Here is a 21,141-nt window from a genome sequence, read left to right as displayed (position 1 = left end):
TTTCATTTCTCATCCAACTTGTTTGCATGCAGTGAAAATAGTGAATATGTACTTCAGTGTACAGCTGCTTAAGTATCTTCTCATGAATGGAAATCCTCCAAATGCACTAAGACCCTTAAGTGGTCTGCTGCCTCCCCTGTAAGCAAATACCTGAATTCTCATATGTTAATTGGTTTCTGAAACAACAATAAAAAAGGAACGCTCGATAGTGCATAAAAAACACAATTATTTGGGCAGCTAAAATCAGCGCAATAAATGTGTATCATCGATTTAATAAAACAGTTCTTTATCAACATTCAGACATTCAGATGAATTTACAGATCAGTCGGAGGGCTGGCCTGACACCAAACACATCTAGATGTAAATACACATAAATGTCCAATTAGAATCTGTGGGCGTATATCCTACAGTCCAATCAGAGATCTTGCATATTTTATATTTTGCACCAGAGCGCAGGGCCATTTAACTAGCTGCTGGTTTTCTATTTATGCATCTTGTAAGTGAAAGTATACATAGGCAGAACAAACATTGTAGAAGTGGAATTCTAAAACCAGGAGGGATCTTTATAAAAAAATAAAAAAATTGTTAATTTCCGGGAAACCTCAAACTGTTAAAAACAATGCATAATAGTGGGATTTGCTCTTGTAATTTGTATTGCAGGAAGAATGCATTGGCTAAGAAGCCATTTCTGGTATTTATTTGTGTAACTGGTTTTACAAGACACATTTTTGCAGAGTTAATGCCTATTTTTTCAATTTATTTTTATTTTGTCCTCAGATTTTTGTAAAAAAAATGCCTGGTTGTCTACATAACAAAATGTTTATTGATGACCTATACAATTAGTACTATACTAGATCTGAGTAGGCCTAATAGACTTTTAACTCTTGGCCAGTGATCCAAGCTGTCACCCTACACTTTTATCTACTGTAGTCCTTTCCCGTGAATGCTGATCATGCCTTCAGGGATATTGACAGCACTTATGAGTAGCTGCAGTGTTAGCACGTACCTTAACAATGTTACTGCTGATCAAAGTCTTAAAATAATATAACATCGAGATTCTGCCTTACTGTGTCAGAATGAGTAATAAGGCAGAGTTGTCCCCAATTTACCATTGTGTGGTTCTAGGCACTGTTCCGATCTTTGCATCTACAAGTAAGATTGGCAGAGGAATGAAGAGCAAATGCATATTATTTGTATGGAGATTGGAAAGAAGTTGAAACAAACAGTCATTTACTGAGTAAAACTAAAAGAATATATTTAATATCAAGAAATGGATGAAGAGCACAGTAAAATATGTAGTGACTAATACCTGTCATCTCTTCAAATGCTACTGGGTTATACGTGTCATTGGTGAAGAAGTGCTGAATGTGTGCAACAGGACCCTGAGTAGGATTCCAGATTCTGTTTTGGTTGGGTCCACTGATTATCATATATGTAATACATTCTGTTAGTAACTGCATCTTTTGGGCTTCTCGAACAATGCTAACACATACACATATACACTGGTAAATCAGGGTATTATTTTTCATGTTATCATAATTTGTGAGTATAGAGACACAGTATTTATTATTATCACCATTTATTTATATAGCGCCACAAATTCCGCAGCGCTGTACAGAGAACTCACATCAGTCCTGCCCCATTGGGACTTACAGTCTAAATTCCCTAACACACACAGACAGACTAGGGTCAATTTGTTAGCAGCCAATTAACCTACCACTGTGTTTTGGAGTGTGGGAGGAAACCAGAGCACCTGGAGGAAACCCACGCAAACACAGGGAGAACATACAAACTCCTCACAGATAAGGCCATGGTCGGGAATTGAACTCATGACCCAAGTGCTGTAAGGCAGAAGTGCTAACGACTTAGCCACCGTGCAGTACTAGTAGTCACTGCAGCCTACTGGTGAAGAACAATTTGCCTAAAAAAGATATGATTTGGCTAAGAGCTATACCATAGATTGTAAGCTTGCGAGCAGGGCCTTCTCACCTCTTTGTCTGTTTTACCCAGTTTGTTTATTAGTTTATTATGTTTGTCCCCAATTGTAAAGCGCTACGGAATATGTTGGCGCTATATAAATAAATGATGATGATATACCACCAGTATACCATTAACCAAGTTTTTGGTGACCATACAGATTGGACCCTATAGATGTGTGTACCCATAGAATATAAACAACTGTGCATTGATGATATTGGCTCCAATGACATTTGTACATTCTAGAAATGTAAAAGTACGCCCTCATCAAACACAGCATTGGGTAAGGATAATTATAGCACTTATAAAGATGAAACGCCTGTGGCATTTTTTTTGAACCCTACTATAAAAGATAAAAGTGTGTTTTGCTTTACTATATTGGGCACAAATGCAGTGATTTAATGTTGCAATGACAGGTCTACACTTCTTTCTCTAGCACCAGGGGTGTGCCTGTAATGAATGAAAGGTGGATTTACAAAGTTAAATAACAAAATAATATTTTTATGCTGCCCAGGACTGTTTTTGCCTTGTGGATAGAATAATGAATGAAGTAACAGTATCCAGCTTGTATAGTATACTACACTAAAATAACCTTTTATAATAGTTTGTGTAAGGCAGGGTTGTGAACTGTTTTGCATCATGCACCCCCTTGTCATTGTAAATATTTACCAACCCCCACCTATAGTGTATCAATTCATCCTTAGTACCCCCTAAAGTGGGTACATTTATTCCAAGCACCTCTGAATGTCTGTATATGTTTGTACTGTGGCTTTAAAATTACCACTGCTAATTTGTTTTCAATAGGTTGCATCCATCCTGTCTAGAAACGACAGTTATGTGCTACAATTTGTACAGATACCAGGAATGTGTAAACTATTTGATATCTGATTTTGGAGTTTATTTGAGTTACTGGATTTTGAATATTGGTGAATATAATAAAAGGTCTAATTTGGTTACTGAAATCTTTTTGGATGTGTTGACACAGAAACACTGGCCGGCATGTCATGTATACCGATGATATTAGCCACATTGCTTGGTATGGAAATTGCTGAAAGAGAACTGTGTACGATAACCTGTCTCAGCTCCTTATCTTATATCTGTATCTATTTGAAGAAGCATTTCAATATTTACTTACTGACTATTTCTTACAAACAACAAATGCCTGTCTGTCTTTATTCCTTATTAGCCAAAGAAAAAAACAAAACAAAAGCAAAACAGCCAAAGCATCATTTCTCACCTAGATTCATTTTTTTTTGTGGCCTTGTTTATCTGAAACAATATATTTTTATTAACCTAAAATCCAGTTACACTTCTGAAAAGCAAATAATAATTTTTATCTTCAATTAATTTACTTGTATACTTTTTTTTTGCCTATTTAGGTCTTCAGTTAATGAACTGAACAATATTTATTTATGAGAAGGTGGCTTGTCAATTCCCTAGCAACTAACAACATGACTAGAGAACATATACTAGTAGCTTGTCAACTGCACCAGTTAAGCAACCCCAAAATGAATGTAAACATTGCAAAATCATACAATAATTCCCAAATTAACATAAAACATCCTAGAGTTATGTATAATTCTCAGATTAATATAAAATGTTATGAGTTAACATTAAGCCCACCAAACTCATTTAAAAAGCTGCAAATTAATAGAGAATTGGATTAATGACAGTGGTTGCAGCAGAATGTCTTTGAATTCATATAGGTAAAGCACTTTGGTTATCATTCAGTTGCCAATCTCGTACCTGATAGAGAATCTGGCAATCAGTGTGGCAGAATACAGGCACTCAGACATATCTTAATGTAAGGTCTTGGTTGCTAGGCACCCAGATAAACATTCCAAAGGAGAGAAGACATATTGCTGGCCAGTACAATGACAGTACTTAGCATTTGTCGGGCGGGAAAACTCGGTAGCACCACAAAAAGTGGGGTAATCCCAAGAGATCCAATAATTTGGGAGGTATACATATCATAGTTGCAGAAAGCATATGTGTTACAGTAAGTTCATTATATTACCTTCTATTTCAATACATTGAGAACCTTGATGTTTATATTGTGGACATGTAAAAAAATGAAAGTTCTAAATAGCAGAAAAGGGTGAATCATTCCAGAAGAATGTGATTAGGTTCTGTTAATAGGTAACTATGTAATGTGCTTCTCACTCCATCACACACACTTGTCTCCTGCAATTTCAAAAAAAGAAAAACACCCACATACCTCATATCAACAACGTATGGAGAGAAAGTAAAACACACACACACACATATATATGTGTGTATATATATGTGTGTGTGTGTGTATATATATATATGTGTGTATATATATATGTGTGTGTGTGTGTGTGTATATATATATGTGTGTATATATATATGTGTGTGTGTGTGTATATATATATATGTGTGTATATATATATGTGTGTGTGTATGTATATATATATATATATATATATATATATATATATATACTAAACGGCGACATTAAAACCCACCTGCCTAATATTGTGTAGGTCCCTTATGTACCGCCAAAACACGGTGTCCTGTTGTATCTGGCACCAGGACTTTAGCAGAAGATTCTTTAAGTCCTGTAAGTTGCTAGGCGGGCCTCCAAGCTTCAGACTCCCATAAACGCTTGATCAGATTGAGATCTGGGGAATTTGGAGGCCAAGTCAATACCTTGAACTCTTTGTCATGTTCCTCAAACCACTACTGAACAATTTTTACAGTGTGACAGGGCATGCTATCCCGCTGAAAGAGTCCACTGCAATCAGGGAATTCTGTTGCCATGAAGGAGTGTACTTGGTCTGCAACAAAGTGCATATATATATAGAAGACTTTTTTTTTAGTAGAAGACTTTTTGCTACTGCAAAAAGTCGGGGCAGCATGGTGGCTTAGTGGTTAGCACTTCTGCCTCACAGCACTGGGGTCCTAAGTTCGATTCCCGACCATGGCCTTATCTGTGTGGAGTTTGTATGTTCTCCCTGTGTTTGCGTGGGTTTCCATCAGGTGCTCCCACACTCCAAAAACATACTAGTAGGTTAATTGGAGGCTATTAAATTGACCCTAGTCTATGTTTCTCTCTGTCTGTGTGTATATTAGGGAATTTAGACTGTAAGCTCCAATGGGGCAGGGACTGATGTGAGTGAGTTCTCTGTACAGCGATGCGGAATTAGTAGCGCTATATAAATAGCTGATGCTGGTGATGATACTGCATCTTCTAGTGTGTGATTGGCTACAGATCAGTCTCAGCATTAAGGAGGTCACTGTGTTCTAAGACCACCAGTTTCATAGTTTCACGATTATATATTCAAATGCCACAGGTCTGCCACTATCAATATGTGATTGGTTTGGATTGGACACGCTTACAAATAAAGAGCTGTACATTGTCGGTAAAGGGCTTGAGTACGCTTGAGAACAGTGTGATACAACACTTTCCACATTGTGATTTTGTTCCTATTTGATGAGAAAAGGAGGGGAGTCAGACGATGCCAGCATCTGTCCTATGAGACTGACCTGTGTTTGAAGGCATTAGGGAGTTTCACCTAGCTCTTGATATGGTTGTTATAGTCACCATCAATTTCGATCCAATTAAATTAAGGTTTATCTGGCACAATATGGAAAAACAAGACGGATGTGTTATTTATAACAGGACTCCACTTGGTAAAGGTGTTGCAGTGACAGAGAAGATTTTATATGGTTATATAATGAAATCAGTCTGAATGACAGTGGAGATGTTATGAGGTTATCTAAGGTAATATGCCTCATACAAAGTCCTAATGAGATTTTAGCTTAAAAATTAGGTAGCCTATTTATGATAGGAAGAAAAGCCCCTTCTCTGGCAGAAACAGGAGTACTCCCGGTCACTGTTAGCTATAGTCAGTGATGGGTTTTGCCAGGGATTTCATGGAGAAGCCTATTTACTATGACAGCAACGATACAAGTACCAACTCTTTCCTCTTATCATCATATCAGGGCGGCCAGAGCAGGGTAGAATACTTGAAGAAAGTCTTTGTTTATTTAAATAAAACATTCTTTCTTTGAATGGGAATGCTCGGTTTCATTTTTCTTATTTTTTTTAACAAAAGTGGATCTGGAAACCAAAGTCCAGACTACCAGCTCCAGTGCGCATGTGCGAGCTGGCAAGCCAGGTCATATACATGCATAGATAGACTCAAGACTGTCTGGCAACGAGTACAGCTGCCAGTTTGTATCGAGGTTGAGCTGAGTAAAACTTAACTGCCCCGGCAGAAATGTTATGGTAAATAGCAGTGATATGAAGTCTTTTAATGCTGCTGTTGCTCCTTGATCATAAATAGACCCCTAGGTCCGATATTGCCCAGCCTCTTTGACAAAAGCCAGATAGTTTTTTCCATTGTTGACAGGCATTACGATTTTAGACAATATGAGATGCAAAACATGAAGCGCACTGTTGATTTATATGTTCTTATTGGACTGGGGACAAAATACTGATCTTAAACTTTGATACAGAGATTTAGAGAAGGCTTTTTATTACCTAGGCTGCCTTTCTTGTTTGGATCCTTATAACATTTGGGTTTTCAAGGAGTCTTCTTAATTTTACCATGCTCCTTTACAGAGGAACCAAGCAAGTTTCTCTCGTAAAACTTACCTTGGTTTCTTCTCCCAGTTTTTCTATATCTATTGGAATATACCAAAACCATCTCTTTTCCCCATTGCTGTTCATACTATGTATATGAACTTTGGTGGCTAGTTATAAGCTCTTGATATATTTGAGGTATAGATTGCTGTACTTCTTATAGTTATGAAACCATTCACCTAAATATATAATTTAAGCAAAACTAAATTTGCACTGTTTAACATTTCCACTTTTAAGCTTAAAAGCATAATTTTAATTACATCAGTATTCAGCTCTATTGGGCCAACCTAATTGGTCGTGATGTGCAGTGGAATGCCTCTAGTATGCACTCTGCTGTGATGTAACATTGTGGGTTATGCCTCACACCCCATAGAGATGTTCAGTAAAATCTGCAAAGTTAGCTACCATAGTATCCTGAAACATGTGCAGTTTGGTCATGTTCATTAGTTTGCCCATTCCTTTTACCTTCTGATACTCCCTTTTTTGTGTACTCCCCCAATTTATACTGTTTAACCATTCTTTGGTGTAGCCAATTGTTTACTACTCTTGTTATTTATCTATGTATTGGCTTAGGTAAAATTAAATCCATCTATTTGACATCAATACAGGGGCCATATTGTCAGAAAAGGTAGAAGAATGTTTTCTTGGTCTCATCGAGAAATAACATCCATCAGAAATGGGTGGACAATCAATATATTCAGAAAATATATTTTAAAGCATCATTCTACTCAAAGCTAAGAGAATAGTTACTTCCCATCCAGTGGTATTCCCTGAAGGCTCCAATGGTCCAATGCAGCATTTCTCTCTGCTGCTAATTGCTTGCATGATTTAAAAAGCCCATAGCGTTGCACATGCCTTTCCTCTACTAAATTCTCATTTATTCTTTAAAGGATGATATTTTACTGTTTTTCAGTGTAATATTCTTTTATCAGCTCAAGTGTCTCATATTCCTTGATCCCCAGGACAAAGTAGAAAAGGATGATATAACTGATTTTGCGAAGACAAACTTCACATATGTACTTTTGATGGGCTTTATAAACGCCAAACAGAATTTCATTATTGCAATCCCTTATTCCCTTTCTCCACCTTTCTACAATTGGCGCTCAGTGAACTTCTTTGCAGGTTGATAGTTTGATAGTAAATATACTCATGCACGTAACTAATGTATAGTCATTTTTTTTTGGGGGTGGAGGGGAACCCCCTTCCCCCCTTAAAAATCCTCTGTGCGATCCTGAAGAGAGTGGCCAGGTCATATGGTGAAGTAGTTAAGATAATGAAGTCAGGAAATTACTCTACACACAGGCAGAGAGTAGTCATCTACTGATCAGATTTACTGCCATTCATGAAAATAAATCATTTGATAACTTTAAATTGCTGACCTTGTCAATCTCTGACCTTGCACTTGTTTTTGGGTACATGTTCCAGTATTGTGTCAATTTACTTATATTGCCAGCGACATGTGTGAATCTAGCATAACACAGATTAAATTGTAACAGTACATTTCATGCAGAGTATATTTAGATATGTATGACGGTAAAATGACAACTAAGGACTCTAGACCTGATTCATGTGTGCACGCATTCTGCATGAAACATGAATTTTAAAAAAAGAGCATGGAACTTAAGCGTAGTTCCGACCATATTCAAAGACAAGCGGATCTCAAGATAGTTTTTGATTTTAATCTGGGTATAATTGCGCTCTGCCCCAACTGTACTTGCTGTATGTAGATACACACAACAGACTGCAGTATATGCACAAGAGTCTGTTTATTAAAAGGCATATCAAAGCACTTAAAAAAATGAATTCTAAAATAAATGAACAATTCTTAACATTATAATCATTAATAAAATATGGATTTTAATTTTTTTGTTACATTAGATACAAAAATCATGATGCTTTTAATGCGTAATGTACATAAAGTGTGTTTATATAGTCAGTCGTCCTTGCATACACATTTTCTTTGCTAACTAGTATCAAGCATGCGTGTAGTTTTTAATGCAAACGCTAATATCGTGACAGTCATCACTATCAGTCTGTACTTACACCTGCATTGTAGCTGGTGAAAATTATACGGCTAAAAAGAAAAACCTGTACTTTAGAGAAGTGTAGGGCTTGAACTGGCGGTGGTACGCCCTTACTGTACATTGCCTACGTTCATCTGCCCTTTCTATCCCTCGTTCCACCCTGCATGTCATAAGTGTTGCTTGCGGTCAGACATGAATTACATGCAACTGTGTTCATTGACATATGATCCATTTCAAAGCATGCACGGAGCTCATGCAAGATACGGCAAAGGGACTTGTGTCCAAACATGAATCAGGCTCTCTGTATGTAAAACGAAATAACTACATAGATATAGCAATTTGCTGGCATATATATGCTTGAGATTTTACCAAATGTATTTATTGAGAGGTTGGCTAATATACTTTTTTAGATTTTTTGTGCATTCATTCTGTGTAGTTTATGATTTTACATGATGTGGTTGCAACATTGAAAAGTGAAATATTTCTCTTGCTAATTGAGAAAGAAAATGTGGGCACAAATGTGGCGATTTCAATTGCTGGGAAGTAGAACCCCCCCCATGATTGTATTTCTGAACATTGAACTGGGATAATGTTCCATTAGTATAATTTGGTGTTTACTTTAAAACTCTGGTGGGAAAAGATGGAGCCAGACAAACAATTTAGCCTTAGCTGATGTGAAGAAGGGAATTACCAGTACACTGTAAGTGTTGATTTTTTGTTTTTAATTTCTCTGCTACATTTATATAAAGGCAGAGGATTTGTTGTGTAGTCAGCTAAGGCATGCTAATACAATGATTAATCCTTCATTTATTTCAGAAGATCTTGCTGAAACAATGAGAGCAGTTGGGGCAGTTAAGCTGTACAGCCAGTCAGTGCTTTGCCCACTGGGTATTTAGAGCATGACATTGATTTTCTTAAACAGAATTTCAACCTATTGATAGGCGTTTTTGCCCATGCTAGGGCCGGATATCAGTGCAGGATAACATTTGATGCACAGCATTTGAAGCTGTACATAGACAACCTAATTGAAACAATCAGCTGAGCTGGGGAGATTTTTAAGCTGCCCCATAGTAACAATATCATGCACTGATGAGCTCTAACAAAGTCAAATAATCTGTATATTGAAACTCTGTCACAACATAAGGCCATCTCATCCTCTAAAGCTTCAGTGAGTAAAGCATTCACTCAAACCGTAGCTCTCAACAACAGCCACAGCTCCTCCGAAAGAGGCATGTGGCCACATCACATTGCAAGCGCTAGGCAGCCTCCAATCCCCTTCTCCTAAAAATTATCATGCATGGATTTGGTGGGGACTAACCTACCAACTTCCCAGGATAGCAGAATAGTCCGTATGAAATCGGGACAGTTGGGAAGTATGCTCAGAGGACTGCCATGTACAGTATAATGGTATTTACCAGTAGCCTATTCTCCTATATAGGTGTAACTTCATTTCACAGCATCAAGATTTTTTATTTGTTTTTCTCTCCATGGTAGGGAAAAGGGGTGACTGTTGGGGACTTTCACATCATAATGCTTTTGTTGTCCTATTTGGAGAAATGTAATTTTACCTAAGATACTAGTTCAGTTGTGCAATGCTTTTGTAACTGCAGCTTTCATAACTTTCTGGCATATGGAATGATCATATTGTAGCAGTATGTTCTAAAACACCCACACTCCCTTTAGCTGGGTACACACTACACGGTTTTCATCCAATAATCGGCTCAATCAGCCGACATACGACCGCTCGTTCAAAAGTCGGGTCAGTGTGTATAGTGACACGATGGTCGAAAGTCTGCCCAAATGGACGATTGTCGCCTCATTTGGTTGGTCGTACCATTTAATATTTTCGTTCCAATCTTGTTTCCGCTGTGTAGTGTGTATAAACTTCCGACCGATCCACAACAGTGAGTATGAAATAACAGTCATTGCTCACGACAACATGGCTGTAAAAAGTCGCTAAAGGGACGCCCGCTCTTCCCTTTATTGTCCTAAACAAGGCTAGTGTGTATGCAGTCCATGGACCGAGCGATGGGACCATCAATCGCATGTAAAATTGCTCGGCATAAAAAGTTGGTCGCAATTTCTGTAGTGTGTACCCAGCTTTAGAGTGTAGTAGATCTAGCTTGCGCCCCTTACAGCGGTTGCTCGGAAGTAGCTTCACTGCTTACCCCCACGCTTGATCCTATACCTGCTTTGTTATATACAGTGCAAGAGCTTCTGATTTAAAGTGGTACAAGGACCAGTGCAGACAGGCTGGTGGGTCGCCCAGGTAAGATGGGCTTACTATATATGCTCCGCTGTCTCTGAGTGTAACACAGGTTGTATGCACCAGAAATGTCTAATAACATCTGCGCTTATGACCAATTCTAATGATGGTATAAGGAGGGCTAAGGTTGCCACATGTTTTGAAAATAATTCCTATATATGTAGCCTGAAATGAATATCGAGGTATATATCCTATCACGGCATTTTGGGTCAAAGGGAACCATACATCTTTATTCTATATTTAAGATAATTTAATATAAGATAATATATTATATGTAGTATGTGAGGACTATCAATAAACTGCAATTCATTTTTACAGACTCTTTCTAAAATATAAAAATAAAAAATAACATGTAAAGTAAGGATGAAAATAAGTAAAAACATATAAGTAAATAAAATGAACATCAATAATTATTAATTATTATATATATAACTAGAAAAAATAATAAAGTCTTCCCTGCAATTAAACTAGTGGTTTCTATCTAGTTGGTCGATCAGATAGGAATTTAGGTGACAATAGGGCGCATTTACTTACATTGCATTTAGGTTCAAAATGTGCACTGAACCATATCAACCTATCATCAATTAGCTTTTTCCTTTGTAGTGCAGTTAAGAAAATGAAGGCACGTGTCTGGCTGTTATGACTAAGGGCAAATTTTGCACCTAAATGTAATATTTATAAGAGAACCCTACTGTAACTGTTTTGTATTAAGGGATGAGATGGGCTAAATTTTAGATGTCCCCTCTGTTAAAAGAATGACTGTGTCAGAATAAAGGTGTTATAAGGTAATTACCATTGAATAAAAAAAAATTCTCCCTCCCTTATAGTCCTATTATAGGTAAAGTTTGGGCCAATTAATTCTATCTATTCTTTTCAGCACTAAACCCAATGTAAAATAGCAGGGGGGAGCGTAGGGTGACTGTTTACCTTACACTCTCTAATTTGACAAATCTAGACACTCACATCTCCAAAATGTTGGCCATCTGTCTCTGGCTCAATTTTATGTGCCAAACAGGGACATAACTAGCACCTTGGCAGCTCATGTGGCTGCTATAGTGCTCTGCAGTCTAGGAGGACCCAGCGCTGTGATGGAACTAAAAGCCCAAGTGGAGCTTAGAAGCATGGCCACCATCAGGGAGGTACGGGGGAGACTACTGTAACGGGTCTGGACTCACCAGGGGTTCCGCTGCTCTCGGCGGCAGTGAGCTTCTCTCACTTCTTTGTAAATGAGCAGCCTAGCGGGGGAAAGCCAGCTACAGTCGCCCCGTTCACACCACACCACGTCTGTGTCTCAGTTAAGTGATGGTGTGACCTGATGTCACATGCACCCTCGCACCGCTATATAGTAAGGCAAGGAAGAAGCAAGCTGTAATCAATCTCTATTTTGAAAAGTTTGAGTGGCTGACATGTGTGGCAGTCTGTGAGGCCTGACTGCCACATAGGCTTGTAAATGGAATGTGGGGTGGTCTGAATTGGTGTATTTAAGGGTCTTGTGGGGAGTTCTGAGGAGCATGTATGGGGCATGTGATGATATCTGCTGGGCATGTAAGGGACGTGAGGTGTGGTCTATGGGGCATGAGGTGTGTCTGTGGGGCATGTGGGTAGTTCTGAATGGCATGTAAAGGGCATGAGGGGAGGTGTAAAGGGCATGTGAGGAAGTCTAGTTGACATAAATGGATGTCTGGTGAGCATGTGGCAGAGGTGTGGAGGACATATGGGGAGGTCTGAGGGGCATTTGTGGACACATGCATGATGGTGCATTTTGTGGCAAGTGGGGGTCTGAGGACATGTTGAGCTATTTTGGACCATGTTAGAGGTCTGAGTGGCACGTGGATGAATTTTCGAACAAGAGTGGGGTATGTGGGGCATTTTGGGAGGAGAGATGTGGATGTGCCAAACTCGTTTTTGGGATGCTTTTTCATATTCAAAATTAAGGCTAATGTGCAGCCCTTTTGAACATTGGTTGTATGTATTATAAACTGGGTGATCTGTGTTATGTATTGTGTTCACTTACTGATTGGCTCTTTGTAATTCAAATACCTACACATTTTACAAACAGGCCCCAACATTCCAGGATCCAGACAAGAAACCAGAATCAGGTTGTGAAAGCTGCAATAATACGTAGAAGAGAACAGCACAGTCCACCAACAGGGTAGGGGCATAGCATGCGCTTGCTGCAAGCACCATGCCTGTGTCCACTAAGCCCAGTGAGATGGGGGTCAGGCTGGGAATGGGCCCTGTGTTTCATTTATACTGGGCACCACAGTTTCTGATGGCAGTCTTGCTTAGAAAAGCATAGCACTAGACTTTGCATTGCTACCCACCTCCCCCCCCCCAACAATAGTTAGTACATAAACTGTAGTATAGTACTATAGTGTGCTTTCACATATAGCGCAAAATATGGAGGCAAGGACAGCCAGGCAGCACTTTGAAGATGTGAGAGTCCGGCTACTTCAGTGTTGGCTAACCTGTGATTCTCCAGGTGTTGTGAAACTACAAGTCCCAGCATACCCTTCCAGTAATACGCTGCTATATATTGGAAAAGCATGCTGGAACTTGTAGTTTCACAACACCTGGAGTGTCACAGGTTAGCCAACACTGGGCTACTTCATATCATTGTTGTGTAGAGGAGAGCTCATCATGCACACTACCCAAACTATTTCACATGCAGCTTGGGCTGAATAGGGTAGATAGCCTCGAATGGAGAGAGTTGAAAAAATGTAAAGTATTATGTTATTTTAGGTCAAAGCACAATACTTGCAAAAACATGCATGCTATATTAGAATTTTGTTGTGGTGATTTTTGGTTTGTGTGTTGATTATTTGGAATAAGAAGATTGTTTTTGTTCTCGAAAACAAAATGACAGTAAAGAAAACATTCTATGCATTCTATGGGAGGAATTCAATTGGCCGCGTTACTGCTGAAAGTAACGTGGCCTGCGCACTATTACCTATTCTAATAATTATTACTATTATATACAGTAATCTTTAACGCTGGTTTTTGCTCGCTGCTCAGAGAGCCTTGAGCAGAAATCGGGGTTAAAATGACTATTAATGGTAATAGAATTAACTCCGTGTTGAGTGAATTCCCCCATATGTATAGAATCTTATAGACACTAAAGACATATATACTGTTGGTGTAACATACAATTTTATTTATATAGTAAAGCATTCTAACAATCAGTATAAGTGGCATTACATATCTGTATGTGGAGGTCTGCAGCTTTGATAAAAAGTAAAGTTGAATTAGTATTTCTGCCATCCTCCATCACAGAAAGTCATATAGACCTCACAATTCACACACTTGCTGCACACGTGCCACTCCTGCAGCTTACCTTGAAGGCCAAATATTAGGAAGAGGATCAGCGGCCAATTTGACCTCCAAAGTAAGTGGCCAAATTGGACATAGTCCAAGGCATTCAGTTGAATCAATTCTTCAACGCATTAAGGCCTGTTTGTGTGGTCAGAAATAGAATGCTGTAGTGTGTTAAATTTCGCTGTCAAGTATAGAATGGTTATCATTAACGACATGTCAGTCATATTAATGCAGGTTGAGACATTCATGAATTACAAAACTAAATATCTATGTGCCCAATCATAATAATAAAAAGGGTAAATCCAGCTTTACTTATTTGGGAGATAAAATGAGAGGTAAACAAAAAAACTGCCCACCGATCAACAATTTAGTTACAGGCTACCTGATTTATTGTCATATATTACCAGCTGCCTACATGCACCTGGCAGATTAACAAGGCATTACCTGAGCAGGTACATTTTATGCTCTACACATATATGCCGGCACTGTTACTCTCGGTATTAATGAAATCTGTACACTGACAATTTATGGAGAATGTTGTGGAGGAGATCTATGCGTCAGTAAAGCTTTACAATTGCCAGTGTTCTCTGCATGTTGAGACAAAAATAAATTGGCAAAAACTTTGTGATCTTCGAGTGGGAGAATAGGACTATTTTCTAGAATATCCCTAAACTCCCAAATAAATAACATATTTTATTTCAAATAGAGTAAATAATTATATTATTATTCTATTAATTTACTGGAGAAAAGTTCAGCTAGAACCAAAAAACTTGAATGAAAAATTCTGTTGCTATAATACATGAAAGAAGAAAACAATATTTTCTGTCATTTTGGAACACCCTTTAACAAATCTGAGAGAATATTAAACAGATTCTTTACAAAAATGGCACATTCTCAAACTGGTCCTGATTCTGAGTAAACATATTACTGATGAACTACAGATGCTTTTAAGAACCTTGAAAATGTTTTTTTCGACAAGTCATTTAAGTGCTTCCACAAATGTTAAACATAATTTGTTGAAAATAATACTAAAGGCTTTTTACCTGTAATCACTTCAAAGTATGTAAATTATTTCATAAGGATAATAAAATATTTATAAATGATGGTAATACAACAGCCATATTCATTTTAATATCTTATGTAATATATCTTTTGGAATGTGGTTGTGTGAAAAAATACATAGGAAGACCAGAGAATATTGAAACAGAATACTGGTACTTGTTTGGAGTATACAAAGAGTTTTGATAGTCATGGGGCTAGATTTACTAAGCTGCGGGTTTAAAAAAGTGGGGATGTTGCCAATAGCAACCAATCAGATTCTAGCTTTCATTTATTTAGTACCTTCTACAAAATGACAGCTAGACTCTGATTGGTTGCTATAGACAACATCCCCACTTTTTCAAACCCGCAGCTTAGTAAATCTAGCCCATGGTGTATCTTGTCTGTTTAAATTATATCATAATTCAAATCCTTCAAGAGTTAAATTTAAGGTCATCGAACATGTAACATTAAATGCAAGAGGGGGGTGATAGATTTTTAAAATTAGCACAATGTGAAATTTATTGGACTTTTAGTCTAAATACACTTTGCTGTTCTAGTTTAAATGATAGATGTGATCTTTCTCCATTCTTAGAGAGTGCCTTGCATCTGCAATTCTCAGTCGAAAACACCAACCAATGACAACCTGGGAACATGAGCCATCGTGTTTTTACTCCATTTATTCAATTATTGTGGACCAAACGAAGTGAGATTCAGAACACCAAGCCACATACCAACATGTTTCGTCTCAAAGGGACTTAATCAGGGGGGTGACATGGAACTTAGCATTTAAAATTTAAAGAGTGCTAGGTTAGAGTAACAGCCAATTGGACAACAAAATGTTACATAGCAATTATCCAATGAAAACTGCTGGAAACAAGAGTGATCATACTAACTGACCAAAGAGTAGTCTCTGGAAAAATACACAGCGTTAAAAGGAGCCAATCAGATTTAATATAACACACTGCTTTTCACAGTCATGTTTTTCTTTTACATAAACGGAGGGGAACAATATGATGTCATTATAAAAGCAGATCAGGGAGCCAATCAACAATTTTTTCTAAAATTTGTCAGCCCATAGTTCTAAACTGGAACAATTATTGAATAGTTCATAACACAATATAATTCAAATCGATAGGTAAAAAATAGTATTAGTATTCTCTTTTTTTGCAGTTTATAAATACAAAAGTAAAATAATAACCAATAACCAATGGGTGTCATTTGTATAGCAGAAAATACTTACTGAGTAGATTATCCTGGTGACAAACGCCTTATGCAACAAAGCTCATTTGGTCTAATGTCTTTATGCATGACATATACTAATAGCAGGTTGATTTACCGTAGTGTTTTTCATCTAGCAATAGTTCCTGCATTAAAACTGCTCCAATCACATAGGGATGTGTGTTTTTCAAAGGCCAATCTAAGGATGGAGAAAAGTCAGCCAATTAAAATTAAGGAGGTGCGTACAGGGGGACATAAATGCCCCCTGCCCCCCCTGCAATGATAATGTTGATCCCACGGACACAGTATATGTCTTCGCCGCTCTCTGCCTGTCTCTGTTCATTATATATACCTGTGTCTCCCAGCACATAGTCATGGTAGGCAGGGCTCTTTTGTGGCTTTCTGGAATGACAGATGGGTGGTGTCAATTGGTAGCTTTATATAGTATCTATATAGAATCACACAGTTTTTGCATAGTTCCCAAGATTGACTGCTGACGTTTTTTTTAGTAATGCTTGGATGTGTTATTTATAACCTAACAAGCCATTTTCTCCCCAGAACTAGTGGCTGCACCATCTAATATTGTTACTTTTCTAATGATATTGCTACAGTATACCCACTGGCCCCCTCCTAGGGGGGTATTCAATTGTTTCTTTTAACGCGCTAAAACCAAAAAAAACGAGCGCTCTAAAAATATTACCGTTAATACGGTAATTACTTGCTAAATTTCATCTCGCAGCTCCCTAAGCAGCGAGCTGAAATTCAGCCCTCTGGCAGCGAGTAAGTACCGTATTAACTGTTTACGCGCGCAAAATTACCATATAATATGAAGTTTTTTTAGAGCGCTCGTTTTTTTTTGGTTTTAGCGCGTTAAAAGAAACAATTTAATACCCCCCCTAGTGTGATTACTGCTATGTTTCTGGGAATATAACCATACAGCCCCACATATATGGCACAAACACAGCACCAATGCAGTCATCTCTCATGTCAGATGCGAGGGGGCATAGTGGGCAGTAGATGGAAATTGTAAACTGTAGTTTGGGTCAGTTATCTGCCAGCTGGATAGAGATGCTGTGGCCCAGGCCTTATACTCACTGATCATGAAGAATTAGCAACCATGGGCATGCAGTTGAGTTCTGGATTAATTACCTAGTGTATAATTGAACCATAGTTGCAGCTTATTTTCTTCATATGTTTTGGGAAGCAACTCTTCAATTTGCAGATTATACCCAGGTACCTTTCTATAATAAACTAATAGGGTCAGGTCTATACTATATGCAATAAAATTATAATTTGTTAGACGATCTAGTCATGACACCTTCACTTTAAATAAGACAATGCAACAACCTTGAACACCTGGTACTGTAACATTTTACTTGCTGATCTACTTTATTATGCATGTGTAAGAAATAGTTCCTTGTCCCTTGGACAAACAGCAGATTTCTCCATAAAATGGCCTTCACATAATTTAGAGAGTTCAAATCCCATTTAACATTGCTGAACGCAGACCCCATATGTCAATATGGGGACTATAAAGTTATCCAATTTATTAAGGATTATCTCAGGATAGCGTTGTTTGTCATTTTCAAGGATCCAGATGAAGCCACTATGACTTCACTGGATCCCTCCTGTGTCACAGAGTTATGTGCGTCTCTATTCGCCACCAGTGTATGACATAGGCGGCTGGTGAACCATAAAAAGTCTTTGTGTAGGAGGGGGGGGGGGTCTTCCCCGGGCCTCCCAGAGCAGTGGTAAATCGCTGCGGTATTGCATTATATATCACTGCGATTTGCAGCAATACATAATGAATGTTGCTGCAGTCTAATCCTAAACAAACCTCTAATTTTGTGTGGTACATTAAAGGCATTACATTGATAATGTAGTTATTAAGAATCAGCATATGTTCTGTAGTTGCTGAACAAGCTTAGGCTATTTATCTCTGTGTGTTGTTTTGTTTAAACATTTCCCTTAGTAGCTAAGCCAGTATTGTACCATTTTCAGTAATTTGATTACTAGGGAAACAGTACTATCGCAGTCTATCACATATATTTAATTGTACATTAGTCAAGGAAGGTATCTTACACTCATGTTAAAGGACCACTAATCATGATAATTTCCTTTATGTACTATGCACATGGCTGTGCAGATATCTGTCTCTCCTCTGTTACCCTGTCACAAAAAAACAGAATGAATGGGAGATGGAATTAAAAACAGAGATCATTGACTTCTATGGAGTAATGGACGTGCACACTGGTGTTATACTTCAGCTCATATTAGAGCAGGGATGAGGAAAAGAAGAATATGCTCAATGTTAATCCATGCCTGTTCCTTCATCAGTATCTGCTTCAGTAACATGTCTATGTGCATGGTCAGTACATTACTCCATGGAGATTAATTATCCCTGTGCGAATATCCGGCTCTCCTCTGTTCCCCTGTCAAAAGAAGCTAAACGGAGGAGAGATGGAAATAAAAGCAGCTGTGTGCACAGTGCATAAAAGGAGTTATAGTGATTACATGATATTAACATTCATCTATGCAGGAGATTGGAATGAGAACCATGCTCAAAATAGCTATATTCAACATAGTTGGTGTCATAACCTTAGGAACTGATGCAGTGAACATTTATTTTTCTTTTCCATTTGCAGATGATATTATCGCAAGCTTGTAGAGAAGGATCGCGAAACTCAAAGAAATGAATTTTGGAATTTGTCAGCCAAGTCATTAGAAACAAAATAAACAATATATTTTTAACAAGGAAATTACTCTTGTGAAGGAGTGTTGCTCAAATGGATGCTATTGAGACTACAAACATTGAAGAACACACGGAAGCTCCACGTAGTCAAACACAAAACGGCTTTCCAAGATCTGTTACATCAAACAGTGGAAATGACAAACATGTCAAGACAAAATCCAAAAGTCTGCCAAATGGTTTGCGAAAAGGAGCAAAGAAATATCCAGACTATATTAAAATTACTATGCCCGAAGACTCTAAAGCTAAATTTCCCTTAGAATGGTGGAAGACTGGCATTGCCTTTGTTTATGCACTCTTTAACTTGGTCCTCACCACAGTTATGATCACAGTCGTACATGAAAGAGTCCCTCCTAAGGAGGTGAGCCCACCCTTGCCTGACAAGTTCTTTGACTACATTGATCGAATAACATGGGCCTTTTCTGTATCCGAGATAAATGGAATGATTCTGGTTGGAATTTGGTTCATCCAATGGCTTTTCCTCAGATATAAGTAGGTACCAATAAGAAAAATTGTGTAAAGGTCAACATTTATTTAGGTATGCAGTAAATTCATTATGCAAAATCATCATACATAGGTTTTTCAAAAGCATTAACTAAACTAAAATCCTAAGCTAATGATAGATGTTCAATGGAAGTGATTGAATGGTGGACTGCTGAACACATCAAAATCACATTGAAACAACACATGTTTTATTGACGTGTTGAGCAGAATTCTACTTATTGTCTTGACAAATAATGTTCCTAGATCCTACCTGATCTGGGTATGCTTAATTAGTGATAATGTAATTTGGAAATACTTTAATTATTATACATTGAGTGCCATATTTATCTATATTTCTACCTTGGCTACATACATTTTAGAGCTGTGTACCATTCAGTGTTCAAATTATTTTGAAAAAGAATTCAGTACCTATAGTTAAGCGTCCAGTCCTGTCATTAATATAATTGAATACACAATTTTATTCTATAAATAATTCAAATATATGTGCAATAGATACATCAATTTATATTTGTGTTTTATGAAACAAACTCACCCTTAGCCCTTAAGTTTGTTTTCCAAGTAATTGCATAGAATTGTACTAGTATAAATTGCTTATGTACAGGCAACTCAGATGTAAATCATCAAACAAAACTGTAAAAAGCTTTTATCTCTTTCATTTACAGATCAATTGTGGGTCGCAGGTATTTTTTTATTATCGGAACTTTGTACCTGTACAGATGTATTACAATGTACGTTACAACTCTCCCTGTGCCTGGAATGCACTTTCAATGTGCCCCAAAGGTAAGACTTCACAATTGTAAAAGTTACTCCACACTTTTGTTTGTAATAATTCATATACTCCAACTAAAAGATGACTATCCATCTATGTGTATCTAAATATGGATTAAAGCTACTGCACATACTGTTTAAGATGGTGGCGGTCATAATTGCGATGGAGGTTAAGTGCTGACATTAGCTCCGTTGCAATTATGTACCCTACCCCTTACCAGGTGCTAATACTGAAGGGTCAGTTAGTGTGCGTCACTGACCCGGGCAACCAGCATTTGTCTCAGAATAATGGCTGTCATTGTTTCTATGCCTTCAAGTCGCTTGGTTAATAAATAAAGGAGACATTTTTAGCCACTAAATATACATTACACAAGTTTTTTTTTCAAATTACATTAACATAATTGCAATATATATAAATATACCAATTTGCAATCCAGTATCAGGAACTCACAAGGTATCTGGCTATAGCTTTCTGACTTAACTTTGAGGGCTCCTTCAGATAAGCAATGTGTTTTCCCCAAACAGTCCCAAATTTAGCAGACCAGTCATGATCCTGTTTAGGTAAAGGGGGCCTGGCTGATTGTGTCCCAGATTTTTAAATTAAGACTATGGGATATATTTACTAAACTGCGGGTTTGAAAAAGTGGAGATGTTGCCTATGGCAACC

At 37.7% G+C, this 21,141-nt stretch overlaps 1 protein-coding gene across 1 annotated transcript in view; it reads left to right on the top strand.

Moving 5' to 3' along the window:
- The window catches only part of SGMS2 (sphingomyelin synthase 2), a 47,466-nt gene that overhangs the window by 12,926 nt on the left and 13,399 nt on the right, over window positions 1-21,141 (top strand). Inside the window, exons 2-3 of the mRNA XM_075200747.1 lie at window positions 19,099-19,694; window positions 20,369-20,486. Coding sequence (XP_075056848.1) covers window positions 19,240-19,694; window positions 20,369-20,486 — 573 coding nt within the window. The 5' untranslated portion in view covers window positions 19,099-19,239. The remainder of the gene's footprint in view (window positions 1-19,098; window positions 19,695-20,368; window positions 20,487-21,141) is intronic.

The sequence above is a fragment of the Mixophyes fleayi genome, chromosome 1 (assembly GCF_038048845.1).
Source record: "Mixophyes fleayi isolate aMixFle1 chromosome 1, aMixFle1.hap1, whole genome shotgun sequence".
Taxonomy (NCBI): domain Eukaryota; kingdom Metazoa; phylum Chordata; class Amphibia; order Anura; family Limnodynastidae; genus Mixophyes; species Mixophyes fleayi.
This window is presented reverse-complemented; position numbering and strand designations above follow the sequence as displayed.